The following is a 14,838-nucleotide window of genomic DNA, read 5'->3' as shown; positions in this document are numbered from 1 at the left end:
ATTGGTTAGACAAACCCCATTAACTGACGCCACTCTGAAGAACCACTTACAACTGATAAAGTTTTAAAAGTTTATATAAGATTAATTTGAATACGATACAATCCACTCAGGATAAAATCTCAAAAGAATACAAAATACAAAGTCAATTAATATATCAGTCGCTTTAAGCTTCGGTGTGAAGTGGTTCCTTCTGCGTCATCTGCAGCAAGATAAAACAATAATCAAGTTAAAACTGTCCCTACTCTATGCCCTATGTGACAATCCTACTTCGCAAGTTTCTTCCCTAAAAAGGTGTCAGCAGTTTGACTCCCTAAGAAGTTCAAACTCTCTTAGCCTCTAAAGGAAATCTTAAGTTTCAGAAGCAGTACCCTCTCTGCCTACCCATCCGCTCTCTAAGGGTCCTCGGCCTACTGCTCCCTTGCGCTCTGATGTCTCAGCGCATCTGCTCAAGGCATCTACCCTTCGCCCTTGCTCTGAGCAATTCGTCCCGCTGTTCCTAATCTCCCAATTGCTCTGCTGATGGTTCTGCTCTCCTCCCCGGGGTGCTGTCCCTAAAATACACAATCACAGTGTGGGTGGAACGCCCCTTGACGCCCACCACGGACTTTCCCCGATGATGTCAACTTCCTGCTTCTTCCATTGGTCCATTCCTTGCGTCGTCCGTTAAGTTGACCCTTTTCCTTTGGATGTCATCTTCATCATTTCATCGTCGACATTTATTGATTCTTTCAGATCATGTAACATATGACTATAGACAAGGCATTAACTCTATGTCTCTTAACTTGACCCTGCTAGGTCCTGTGAATGGTCTTGTCAAAACATAGTCTACCTCAAAAGTGTCTCTCCTCACGTTCGAGCAATAAGCTCCGTCCGGCATTGTCACCTTAAATCTAACAAGTGCTAGACTTCTCGGCTCTCATGTCCACATCAAGCTATTTACGACCTTCACAAGACCACTAAATTACATTTCATGTGACTATGCTCCTTCGAGCTCTTGACCAGTTAGGTTATAAACACAAATGACCTAAACTCTTCCAGCATTTCTACAAAAGCCCTCTACACAGTATAACCTTTGGCATACATTTATATATTCGTACTTTAGCAAAAGCCTTAGTTATACTTAAACATTCTACATCAAATACATGAAATACATAGAATATGACTGTATAGAATATAACTTTATGCATCTTCCTTGGTTACATCTTTATGTGAGTTCTCTTATACATTTATCCACGTTTCTCCACGTTTACGCCTTTCTACGTTATTTTCTCTCGCCGCTTCTTCCAATGTAAAGTTACACATGTTTAAAGTTACACACGTACACGAATTCTACTGTGCACGTTCTACATTTCATACACAATTCTACATCTACCCATCATGTATACGGGCCTTCTAAATCTAATGCATGTTTAACATGTGAATACACTTACATTTCCTATGCCATGTTATCACATCCATTGGCCTTTATGCTATAGTCGCCAACTTTACATTACGATATGCGTTTCATTCCTACGTTTATAACATATACGTCTAGATATGATTACTATATACTTTCTATTCAAATTGCGCTCTCTCAGTACCCACATTTTCATTGGCTATTGTCATTGTCCACCGTATATTGTGGCTGTTGATTGGTCAAAAGGCTTAGTAGTCCCGTCTTAGTACCACCTTGACTCATTTAGTAACCTCCCATAAGAACACCCCATGTTACATGTGTTGTTGCTCGGTAGGCTTTAATTACAGCCTCTCCTAACACTTTTTAAACATTTTATCGAACGCATTTGCAATGCAATAGGTCTCGCATTTGCGAGAGTTAACGCTTTTGGCATTGTAAACAACAATGCCTTTTATTTATCTATTTTTAAAACAACACAAATATAAAAGGCATTATCATTTACAAAGCCATTAGCTTAAACTCTCATAAATGCGAGACCTATTGCATTGAAAATGCTAGCAGCGTCAAATTATTTTCTGTGAAAAAGGCAGCCAAGTGCGCAAAATATTCAGTTTAAATATACTTGACTGCATTTAAATAAGGCAAACGTGGCAAAACATGATGCAACACTGGCCCCTTCTGTTAAAAAAAAAAACTGAAACACTGTTTTCAACCATTTTAGCATCTCGGCAGTTCACTGCACAGAACTAACGTGAAGCATCGCCAATCACATGCACATCCCTATTAGCGCTGCAGCGGGTAGAAACAGCACCGGATTCAGAAGAATGCCGTTTACTTAAAAAGTTGCCCGCACAGATTTAGCGAAATATAAGGGAAGTAGGAAAGATCCAGGTGGGAATAGAAAAATAAAGGACGGACTAAATAGTTAGCGGTCTAGTGTCGCTGTCCTGCCATCCACCACATCCGCAGGCCAGGCGTGGCCTGCGGGGAGTTAATAAATGCAAGGCGGCCGCTTGGGGCACGTCACTTCCGACAATACCACTGGTGTGGTTATTTTGTGTCTGCTAGCGCTCTTCCACCCCCGCCAGCCCAGTAAGCCCAGCAGAGGCCCGTGTGCACCCTAGGATCGGCACACAACGCTGGCGACGAGCGGAGGGGGGCCAACCCTCGCTCGCACCTCACCCGGCGCAGGAGACCGTCTGTCTCCCTTACGCGGCACCACAGCGGTGCGCCACTTGTGGCCCGAGCTGCCGCGTGTCCGCGGTGCTCACGCACACCGCCGCCCCCTGCATCTCCGGCGGCCGTGTTTGCAGTAACACGCCCCCCTGCCGCGAGAAAGATTACCGGCTGCCGGCAAATTGAAGTGCCCAAGTCGGACTGGCTGCGAGGATTCACACCCTGCCTCTTCAGGCTGCCTCTGATCTTTGGCCTGGAGCGTGAGCTGCTGAGGGGCCTCACTACCACTGCCAGCCTTGATCGATGTGAGCTGCCCTGCCCCTCCTGCTGCCCTGCCCCTCCTGCTGCCCCTCAAGCATTGGGCACTGCAAGAAAGAATATAAGGAAGAAAAACAAAGTCATCAAGCATTGGCAACTGAAAGGAAAAAAGTCATCAAGCATTGGTATCTCCAAGAAAAGAAGGAAAAAAATAAAAAAAGACAGAAAGAGAAAGGGACTACACAGACGGTGTACCAAGACAGCCTGCAAGCCAAGTAAGGAGACAGTGGGGAGCCAAGTACTGGAGTGCCCAGGGAGTGGGAGAACACTGCGACACAGCACCACGTGCAGCACCCGACGCCATTTTGTTCTTTAATCTATCCAGAACGTTCCAGTAGAATCACTGCCAGGCACCATGGTGGACAACAATAACGCCATTGCACCAGCCCGCGTCCCCTTCTAGCACGCAGCATCAAGGGTCCTACCCCATTTCAGTGAACTTGAAGATCCCCCGTTAGCCTCCCCACCAGTGGAGGACATGGATAGAACGCCTCAACAACTACTTCGTCGTGACCAGGGAAACAGACGAGGAGGTAAAGAGGTCCCTGCTACTACACTACGCCAGTGATGAAATCTTCAAACTCTTCAAGCACCTGCCCAACACAGGGGCTGCGAACGACTACAACGCTGCAGTGGCTGCGCTAAACGGTCACTTTGACCCGCAACTAAACCCGGATTTTGAGGTTTTCAAACTCGGACAAGCCCACCAGAGGGAAGGAGAATCCATGGACTCATTCTACGCACGACTTCGGGAGCTGGCCAGCACATGCACAGACAAAGACCAGCCGAAAGAAATCAGGAGATAGCTAATCCAGGGGTGCCGCGACAAGACCCTGAGAGGCCTCATACTGCGCAAGCCGAGAATCACACTGGAAGACGTACTGATACTGGCCAGATCACAAGACTTAACCGCAGCTAGGGCGAACGAAATGGACCAAGCTCTGACCAAGCCCCATGCCAACCAGTCTCCATCAAGACAGAGCGTGCCGATGCCGTAAGGACTAAGCCCAGGGGAGACATGTACAGAGGGCCAAAAGGAGAAGCCCCAAGTCAAGATGCGGATACTGTGGCCACGAACCGCATGCGGCTAAAGACTGTCCCACTCAAGGGAAAACCTGCACCAATTGTGGAATACCCAAACATTTTGCATCTGTCTGTAGGAGGCGTAACAGAAATAGAGAAGTCGGGTACTAATAAAATAGGAGGCACCTGTTGTAGGGCAACAGGTGCCTCTTATTTTATTAGTACCCGAGACACTCCAGAATAAACTCCGTGAGTGGGTAGTATTGGATAATTTTTAATACACACTTATTTTTCCCTCTTTGCACATATAAAAAGAAAAAAAAAACAGCTCCATTGTAATCAGGTAATCAGGTGTCGCAGCACACCTGGATGGCATTCGGCTCTCCGGGTGGGACCCCGATGATGAAGCATGTCACCAACTAGGTTGGTGAGTGAGAGGTCTTCTCAAGGACAAAGGACGTCCTCTTGATTTGTGGTTAACACACTTACCTTCCTTCCCTCTACTGAGGCTGGGACTTACCCATAAGGTTCAACTCCCTTATTAATTATCATTTACAATGCCATTAGCTTAAACTCTCATAAATGCGAGACCTGTTGCATTGAAAAATGCTTGTTCCTAATTGGGACTGCCTATGTGTAAGACATATGCCCAAGGTCGCTGTGCCATAAGACTCGAGCTTCACTATGCTGGAGAGCCTCAAAAAGGCAGAAACTGTTTTGGACTTCTGTTTTCTTCTTCAGTGGGTGGTGGGTGGATGGGGCCGGTAGTTCAGGTTTGACCCATTGGAGCAGGAGTGGTGTCCAATCTGTAAAATATTTCTTGCTGTATTTAGTATCACAGCTTGCCACCAATCAATTTATGTATTGATTTTTTGTTTTCCTGTTTAATTCTATGGCCTCGTAACCTAAGATGGGAGGGGAGATGACCAACTCTCACAGTACAGAACTGACCCCATCAAGTAAAAATGAGGAACTACCAGGGGAATCTAATGCCGAATTACAATTCCTTTTTGTAAGTCCCCATTTCCGAGGGAAATCTAAAGGTATCAACTAAGTGTCCCCCTTTACATGTAGTCTTCCACACATATTGTTACACCCGAAAAGGGGAATCCACTGGGCAGAGTTAACTGGGATTTAAGAAGACATTCCTAATGAGGCCGCTATTTCTAAAACCAAAGCTCTTGACTGGTGAGGCCTGTTAGGGTTACACAACCCTTACACACCCACGCTGGTGCCCCAGGCTCCAAGCAACTGTTCTTGATTCTGCTGTGTGGTGTCCCCTGACCAGCATGTAGACTGGCAGACCTTCAGTCCCCAGTCTTGGTCAAAACCAGCTGAACTCAGGCAGATTTGCCATGCTGATGATCATCTTTAGTTTGACAATCTGGGATTCTCAAGCTCCCATTTCTATAAGCCTTTCCAGACACAAGTGTGAGTTGGTCTCTCTATTATTGAAGTTTGTTTCGCTTGGGGTTGCCCACAATGAAGTTCCCATTCCTCTGTCCTAATATTCTTTTAGAAGCAGTCCATCACAGCAGAATATGTCTCTAGAAATGACCAGACTCACACCTGGAGGTCCGACTCGGTGATATGTGTATCAAAAATGTACAAAGGCTTCCAGCAGTACTCATTATGACTCTCTTATAAGCCCCATCTCCTTCGTGAGATGTGCCCAAGCCCTTTTCTCCAGTGGCCCTTTTCACAATCAAAGAACCCAGCTAAAGTGTACTGAAGAGCCTGGCTTTTCCTTCCTCCAGTGTGTGTGCCACACCCTGCTCTAAGGGAATGCAGCAATCCACAAATCTGTCCGGGGGGCTCCTCTACCGCCCCATGTTTCTCCAAAAGTCCCTGGTGCTCCCAACAGAGAAACCACAGGCCTTCATGCACTGCACCCTTCAAAGAAACCTATGCATCCCTGGAGCTGTATGCAAATGTGTGTAGCCCTCCATGTGCTGTACCACTCGATGGCACACACACACACACCCGCACACACACACACGCACCAGCGAGATGCACACAAACCCACAGGCTCTGTCTCCATGTGCTGCAACTCACAAAGGGGTTACACACATACCAGTGCTGTAAAATCACAACCTGCATGTGCTGTTCCCATATATGGTAGCAATCATATAGGCTCACACACGTATCAGTGCGGTGCACTCACACATGCTAATGCGTTCCCCATTTACTGTAGCAATCATAGGCTCAAGTAATATCAGTGTGGTGCACTCAGACATGCACTAAACTGTCCCCACATCTTCCTTGATGTATGCCAAGGTTGATCTGAGCATACAGCAGCGGATTGCCCATGAGTGGGCCTGTAGGCCTCAGGGCCCATGACACAGGTCAGACTGTATGGCCATATTACTTGATCACTCTATATAAAAAACAGTATGCTGCCACCGCAGTTCTTTTGCCACTCAGTTCCTGGTGAGTATGTTAAACCTCCAGCATTATGAGGGTAGCCCGTGGTGTGCCCCTCTGCATATGAAGATGGTATGTATCATAGACAGGGAGTGTTAGGATGTGGTTTATTAATTTGGGACGAGGAACCTTTAGAAACTTAAAAAACATACCCTGGTTAGGTATCAACACAAGTCTCAGTGATACTCTTCTCAATCCCTATTATCTATTGAACAAAAGCAATAGACAATCTCCAGAGAAATTGAGTTACATTGAATCAGTTCCAACAATTTCGAATTTATGAAAACAAAAGAATAAAATTCCCAATCTGAAAAATTTCATAAGCAAAAGAAAAATCTAAATGATTTAAACAGAATACGGAATCTGAAGATAGGAATTGTTATCATTTTAAGAGTAAAAAGCACATAGACAAAATAATTCACCATTGCAAAAATATCCTGGGCCTTGTTGTGATGTTACACCAACCTGGGCATGAAACTCAGCTGTGTCTGCAGAGTTTGCAGAGTTTTGCACTCTGCGCTCCGTATGGAGTGCATAGTTCTGAAAAACTCTGCAGATCTGAGTTTTTTCCTCCCTCTCATGTTGAGAAACCTTCCGTTCGCGTTGAGGAAGCTGACATTCGAGTAGGCCCAATTAGACTGAAACTGGTTTGGGTTGCTTTTATTCTAGTTCAGAGTGTACATGGCTTGGCAGTTTGGGCTGGACTCCTTCTATTGGAGCAGGACCCAGATTGATTTGAACATTTCTGGGTCTAATCTGAGGCGACATAATGGGCAAAAGAAGGATGGGTTGTAATGCTACCCCGAGAGATTAAGTGAGCTATTGCCCAGAGTCACATGATGCTGAGCTGAGCTGCCGCTTGTGATCGAACCGTGTGATTCGCGCTTCTGCGTCAACGGCTCTGGACGCTGCGCCACACCTATCCCTCTGCACCACACCTCTCCCAACTACCAACATTGACAGCATCAGTAATACCGGGTTCTGGTATTACTGGGGATCACAAGTTGATCTCCTAGAAAGACTCTCACTATAAGAGCCGATGCGTCTGTATTGGGTGCCTTGGTACGAATTTATTTAATTTAATTATATACCAATGCGATAGTATTTTATTTTCTTTAGCAACGTCAAATTATTTTCTGTGAAAAAAGGCAGCCAAGTGCGCAAAATATTCAGTTTAAATATACTTCACTGCATTTAAATAAGGCAAACGTGGCAAAACATGATGCAACACTGCCCCCTTCTGTTAAAAAAAACTGAAACAGTGTATTCAACCATTTTAGCATCTCGGCAGTTCACTGCACAGAACTAACGTGAAGCATCGCCAATCACATGCACGTCGCTATTAGCGATGCAGCGGGTACCAACAGCACCGGATTCCAAAGAATGCCGTTTACTTAAAAAGCTGCCCGCACAGATTTCGCGAGATATAAGAGAAGTAGGAAAGATCCAGGTGGGAACTGAAAAATAAAGGACGGACTAAAGAGATGCAGGAGGCAATGAAAAGAAGCATGGAAGGGCAGAACGACAGTGAATGTAGCGCTACTTCAGAGATTGATGACAGCATAGAGAGAGGGAGAAAAGAGATGTATGAGAATGAATCAACAGGCGGAGGGACATATATAGTAAGAAAAAGAGGAAGAGAGCGGTGTAGAGAGTAGAGGTATACAACTAACGATTTAAGGCCTGATTACGAGTTTGGAGTGTGGGAGCGGCCCGCATTGCCATCGCCCGGCTCTCACACCATTAGCCCCTTGCGTGCTTATGATGAGCTCAGCTCGTCATGAGGCACAGTGGAGTTGTGCTCATTATGAGCTGAGCTCGTCATAATGGCCACGGATGGCCCACATGGGGCTAATTCCCTGCCTGAGCGGGCGTTCCATGGGAGTGGGCGGAGTCGTGACGAGTTCAGCTCGTCATGAGCACAGCTCCACTGTGCAGCATGACGAACTGGGCTTGTTACGAGCACTGCAGCGCCGCGAGCGGCCCCTCCCCCGCACCGTGGGGGAATTAGCCCCGCGTGGAAGGGGTTAAACCCATCCACTGCCTGCCTACCAGATAAGTTAATTTTTGGCCTGTGAGGCAGGTGGTGTGGCAGTCCCGCGGCGATGCAGTTTAGAGGTTAATAGGTGAGCCTTTTAACTGCACTGTCGCAAGACCACCAATGCACGTTCTTGCACGGCATGTGCTTGAGCAGTCCATGCTCTGCAGAAACAGGGGGTGCATACACATGCACCCCCAATTACAGGGGCAACGATGGACCATGCAGGGTCCCCTTTGTTTTCCCATCGTAAGCCTTTTCATGGCGGTTTCGTGAAAAGGCTGGTGGTGGGGAAACTTGTAATATGCATGGCAGTGACACATCGGCAGCGCCATGCATATTGCTCCTCTAGACTACTGCGCCACCACCAGGGATGATCCCTAATAGTTGCAGCGATCCTAAAGCGCTCCAACTGCCATACCCGTAATACAGCAGTCATACCGCTGGTGCGGCAGTCCCCGATCACCACCGCACCTCCACCCTGAGTTTGGCAATCCGATGGACCTTAGTTATAAAGTGAGAATGGCATAATGGGAAAACAATCCTAGAGATACAGGGTAGAGTGAAATGTCTAAACTAGATAGAAACAAGAGGTGGAAATATAAAGGAGCGACCGAGGGAAAGCGGGATAGAGTGAAGAGAAGCGAGGGAAAGGATTGTACATGAAGAGGACTAAAGAGGTGAAAGAGATAAAAGAGAGGAAATGAGATAGGTACAGTGCAGAATGGAACCATTCGTGAAGAATGGAGAGAGGGAAAGGGAAACTGGAGAGAGGCACAAGTGGAAATGGGGAGAGTAAATGAGAGGGGAAAAATGACAAGATTCACATGAAGCGAGAGAAAGGGAGAGTGGAGATGCAAGTAAGAATGCAACGATACATAAGAATAGGGTAAAGTAAGAGAAAGGGAAGCAGTATAGGGCCACTGGAAAGATAGTGAGAGGGACAAGAGAGGTGCAGGAGTAAGGAGAGAGAGGAGAGGGAAACTTACAGCGGAGAAGGGAAATAGTGGAGAATGACGGGAGAAGAGAAAAGTGCACAGTGATAAGGGGAGTTCCAAAGTGAGAAAGGCAAAAGGTGGAAAGATACATAGAAAAATGAAGTGATGAAGGGGATGGGGATATTCAGACGAGTGGGGCAGAGCTATCAATATTGCAGCTGGAGCAGTGACTCGGCGCTTCGCACTGTGAGGGGCCTGTTGTATCTGAATGATGGATGTTTGTTACTACCGAACTATTGGGTTAAGGGATACATTTTTGGTACTTGAACAAGGGTCCATATACTGGAAGTAGATAAGACACCACTTCTTAGTTTACCTGCTTCAGCAAAACCTAAATTAATTGAGAGGTAATATATTTTAATGTTCCCCATTTGTGAATAACAGGTGTAATGTCAATGTCCCTGCAGCTCACACAGTAGGTCACACTAGAAGTGACAAACACTGCGGTACACACTGAATTCATCTTCCATATTTGTATTGTGTATCCATTTTAAAATTGAACTTTTGTTTTTGAATAGTAGGTAACTAACTGTTGTAAATTCGGAGATAATAAGTCTCTGAAATGATATGCATACTATAATAAGACGTCACTCCATTATGAAATTGTACGAATGGGCGCATACATAACAGATAATCAATTTGTGACATGATTATGATTTGAGGTACTTATATCTGATAGGAACGTCTGTGAATGCTATAGATGTATAGATGCACAAGTGTAAACTTTTGGAATTCTGGGAATCCTACTCCCACAACTCAACAAAAAAGGATAAAAAAAGATGGAAGGATGCTGACCACTTTCTTTTTCCTTCCATAGGATACGGCCTGTACGATCAGCTATCGACTCTTAACTAAATACCAATACGAAAATCTCATTCACCACCCTTCCTGCACGACCAATCAGAAACGAAACGTGAAACATTATATCAAATATTCACTCATACACATGGCACACTAATAGTCATTATACCTATCATGTGCCCTAGTCATGTATATGTTGCAAGTGTAACAAAGGGGTCTGAATTCTCTGCAAGGCCATGTGTGAAGCTGTGTACAGCCAGTCAATATAAATAGATAATTATAAAAACACTGAAGCTATTATCATTACAAGCAGAATTGCGACAATTCGTACTATATGTAGCCGCATTTGTAGTACTAAAAACTATATTAAACCTTGAGGAGCATTTTTTCTCTTAGCTGAAGTCATGCCAATAATACTTTCCCTGCATGAAACATCATTTAACTTAAATAATAAATGTATTGATGGGAAATCACTTAGGTGCTAAAGGAGAGGTACCTTCTCATCAGGCGTGGGAGAGAACATCTTCTCCTCCAGCGGATGCTTTGAGTAGTCATAGGGATAGCTGACAACCAGGTCTCCTCCGTGAAGGCTGGCGCCCAATACAAATGGCGTCGACCTCATCCACTTCATAACAGCCTTGGTCTCTGGAGCAATCTGTGAAATGCAAAACCTGCAGCTGTAAATCGGCCTTGGTGTCCATGGTAACTAGTAACATAAATAAATAGACAATGTTATCAACAGCTAGGCATGACAGAGCACATTTACAGTTGTTTCACACAAGGAACTTGCTGTACTACGTTGCGTTAAAGGGAGAAAGAAGAATTGCTCTATATTTATGAATGTATGGAGCATTTATGCTCTCTCTTGCTGGCGCACTGTTTGCTGCCGAGAACCGAGTCAGGCACCCTTTCACGATATTTTATTTATTTATTTTATTTTATATGCTTGTAAAGCGCCAGACTAGACCCCCGAAGGGGTATCTCCGCGCTATAACTGCAGATGGAAAGAGAGTAAAAGAAAGTGTCCAGGGATGGGAGGACAATTATTAGCTGGGAAACAAATGGGTTTTTAGGTTTTTTCTGAACGCCATGTGATTGGTGATTGACCTCAGTTCGAAGGGCAGTGAGTTCCATAAGGTAGGTCCGGTGTGGGCCAGTGCACGGCCACCTTGTCTGGTTTTCTTGATTCTAGGTATTTTGAGTAGTAGCTGGTCGCTGGAACGCAAGGAGCGTCCTGGGATGTAGGGCTGAAAGATGTCTATGAAATACTTAGGGCCCATCCCCATTAGACTCTTGTGTATTGTGCACAGAGTCTTAAACTGAACTCGCTTCTTCACAGGAAGCCAGTGAAGCTGAGACAGTAGGGGGCAGGATGGTGTCCTGGGAGGAGCATTCATGACGATCCTTGCGGCAGTATTTTGAATGACCTGCAATTTCTTGATTTGCTCCTCATTGGCTCCTTGGAGCAATCCATTGCAATAGTCGAAAGATCTTGCTAGGTTGGCAAGGGGGGCCACATATATGTTGAAAAGTGTGGGGCTCAGAAAGGAGCCCTGTGGCACCCCCTTATTGAGCTCCCGATGGGTGGACTTGTGGGAGCCTAGCCTAACCTCTTGGGAACGCCCGGACAGGAAACTCTCCAACCATGCCAAAGCCTCTCCCTCTATTCCTACCTCCTTCAGGCGATGGAGAAGCACCTTGTGAGACACCGTATCAAAAGCGGCGGAAAGGTCCAACAGCACCAGAATCATAGAGCAACCATCATCCAGTGCCATTTTGATGTTATTGGTCGCTGTTTGAAGTGCTGATTCTGTGCTGTGGTTTGGCCTGAACCCAGATTGGGAATGGTCCAGGCCTTCCGTCGCTTCAAGGTGTTGCGAAAGATAGGTGTTCACGTGCTTCTCCGTGATCTTGCCTAGGTAAGGTAGGAGAGAGATGGGACGTAGGTTGGACAAGTCTGTCCAGGGGGATGATGCCTTCTTTCTAATCGGGTTCACCACTGCCTTTTTCCAATCTGTCGGGACTTGGCCTGTTCTGAGGGAGATGTTTACCATTTCAAGTATATGGGGACCTAATAATGGGATCAAAGGACCGACCATTCTAGCTGGTACAAGGTCATTGGGGGATCCTGTTTTGATATGGGTACAGAGAGTAAGAAGCTCTGTGTGGGTGATGGGGGGGAAAAACGTCAAGGAGGGTTTTTGTCTGAAGCGGGAGTTGTGGTGGGGCCGATTTTAGTTTGATTTTTGCTGGAATTGTTGGCAGCTAATATTTTTTCATAGATGATGTTGATTTTATCCTCGAAAAACAGCGAGACTTTGTCGCACAAATCCTGTGAAAAGTCGTCTGAACTTTCACACGCCGTAGGTTTTATAAAGTTTTGTAGGATATTAAAAAGTTCTTTAGGGCTGTTGCCTGCTTCTGCTATTTGTTGTGTCAATTGTAGTTTCCTCGCTGACTTAATGTTTTTGTAGTATTCTGATTGGGCCTTTAAGTAAATCAGACGATTGTTTTCAGTTTTGGTTTTTCTCCAGGCTTTCTCAATACGTCTACATTTTTGTTTCTCTGCTCTCAGTTCTTTTGTATACCATTTTTCTTGTTTTGATACTGGGTGTTGTTTGTGTCTTTTTAGAGGAGCAATGGTGTCAATGGTTTTTTTGATAGATTCATTCAGCTTGGCTAAAGCAGTGTCTGCTGTATCAGATTGCAAAAAAATAGGATCTGTCCATGCCTCTTGAGCCGTATTGACATTAACTTTGTGCCATTGACGTCTCCAAGAGGGGGGGGAGGGGACATTCTTTATGGGTCTCGCAGGAGTTGGTAGTGCGAATTCCAACAAAGAGTGGTCAGTCCACGATAGTGCCAGGCTGCCCGCATAACAGGCGGGATTGTTTTGTGCACAAACAATCCTTGGAGGTATAATCCTTTTCTGTCTGCTGCAGAATACAGAACACATGGAAAGAGTAAGTAAGGGGGAAAAATGAAGATATTTCTCCTTGTTACAACTCTGTAGGGTAGGAGTAGTATTTTGCGGTAGCCACAGATTTACAAATCTTAGTAATTCTGGGTATGCGTCAACATACATGGGTGGCTGCATGGGAACACCCAATCTCTACCCATGTAATGCCTATCTGATGCAAAGTAACACAAGACAGTGCTCTCATGCATGCCAATAGACACGTTTCAGGTGCAAGACTTGCGATTTTTTAAGCGAAAAATGTCTTTATTTTTGCTTTCTTACACCTTAAATTGCATCTGCTTCAAAAGAAATCAATGGGGAAAATACATTTTTTTAAATGTTCCACTTTTCTCTTCAAAAATGTTAGCATGTGGCTTTGCCATGTGTTGTTGTACTCTAAACTTACAACACCATGCAAAGTGGCTATGCAAGGCTTGGTAAACCCCAAACTTATTTTGCGTAAGGAATGAGCCACAAACGTTACACAACTCCTACGCAAAGTCATAGTAAATCTTGGCCAACATGTTTTAATACAGTTTTAACTTCACTCACTGCCCTGCTGTGCAAAAAAACACAGGAAGCCTATCTTATCTGATACTGTGGTTTACTTTGAGAGAATAGTATTTCGCAAAACGACACTGACATCTAGTGGCCAAATGATATATAGCTTTCATTCCTAAACATCGTTTAGTTAGATTACTTGAATGAGAGCACAAGTCTAAGACTAATTGAATCGCAGCACTTTTCATTAAAGACAAAACCGAGAACATGTCCACTGAGGACATCGGACTGACTATTGTCTGGAGGTCAACTGTTAATGCAGTTCAAAAGAAAACAAGAGGTGAATTCTGCTATCAACAACCAAGGGCACGTTTTCAGTATTGGATTCCAAGTTAGAGGAAAACGTCATTTTCAACAAGCATATGGGAAAAGCTTTAGGAAAACCCAGTAGAAGATGACTTGCAAACAGAGGATGCAAAACTAGATTGTTTAATAAAAGGGAGTGCAAAGGAAATGCCACAATAAAGTTAACCCCTTCGTGCTGCCTTCGGATGTTGGCCGACGGCAGCACTCTCTCCCTAGTGCTGCCGTAGGCTAGTGGCCGACACAGCCCGCCCACTCTTCAGAACGCCCGCACTGCGGCGGAAAAACCTCCGCGGTTAAGGCGTTAAACAATTTGGCTGGGATGCTGTACGGGTGAGGCCGGTTTTGCAAACCTAGGGGCTGTTTTTTTGTTTTTGGGGGACAGTTTTGCTACTTTGCTGCAATATCGGTCCCGAGTAACAAAAGTAGCAGGGCTTCACACTTGCACCCCTAAACCAGGGGGAGACAGGGGGCTGAACCTACAAAATTCCCAGGCTGCTTTTAGTTCCCAGTCCGGCTTTGCTGATGCTCAAAAAGACTTTGTGATCTCAAATCCCATGATTCACAAAATCAAAGGATTTGCGACTGCTGAATTACATTTTCAAATGTACTAAACCCCCTTTACGATCTGGAAAAATCTTTCTGAATCAAAAAAGGGTTTTCCTGACTCATTCGGAATTCCAATTAGGAAGGGGCATGAATAGGGGTACCTCCCCCCCTCTTTATTGTGAATCACAATGAGATGTATCAGTGGCTTGTTACTGCAATTGCGATTGTAATCATTGGAACGCTACCGACTTATTAAAGAACGTGGTAATTTATTCACAAAGGGGAGGCATTG

At 45.1% G+C, this 14,838-nt stretch overlaps 1 protein-coding gene across 1 annotated transcript in view; it reads right to left on the bottom strand.

Annotated features, from left to right (window-relative positions):
• Positions 1-14,838, bottom strand: part of CPZ (carboxypeptidase Z) — a 309,764-nt gene that overhangs the window by 73,211 nt on the left and 221,715 nt on the right. The window contains exon 7 of the mRNA XM_086964143.1: positions 10,671-10,829. Within this exon, the coding sequence (XP_086820269.1) occupies positions 10,671-10,829 (159 nt within the window). The remainder of the gene's footprint in view (positions 1-10,670; positions 10,830-14,838) is intronic.

The sequence above is a fragment of the Lissotriton vulgaris genome, chromosome 3_2 (genome assembly GCF_964263255.1).
Source record: "Lissotriton vulgaris chromosome 3_2, aLisVul1.2, whole genome shotgun sequence".
NCBI classification, from domain to species: domain Eukaryota; kingdom Metazoa; phylum Chordata; class Amphibia; order Caudata; family Salamandridae; genus Lissotriton; species Lissotriton vulgaris.
This window is presented reverse-complemented; position numbering and strand designations above follow the sequence as displayed.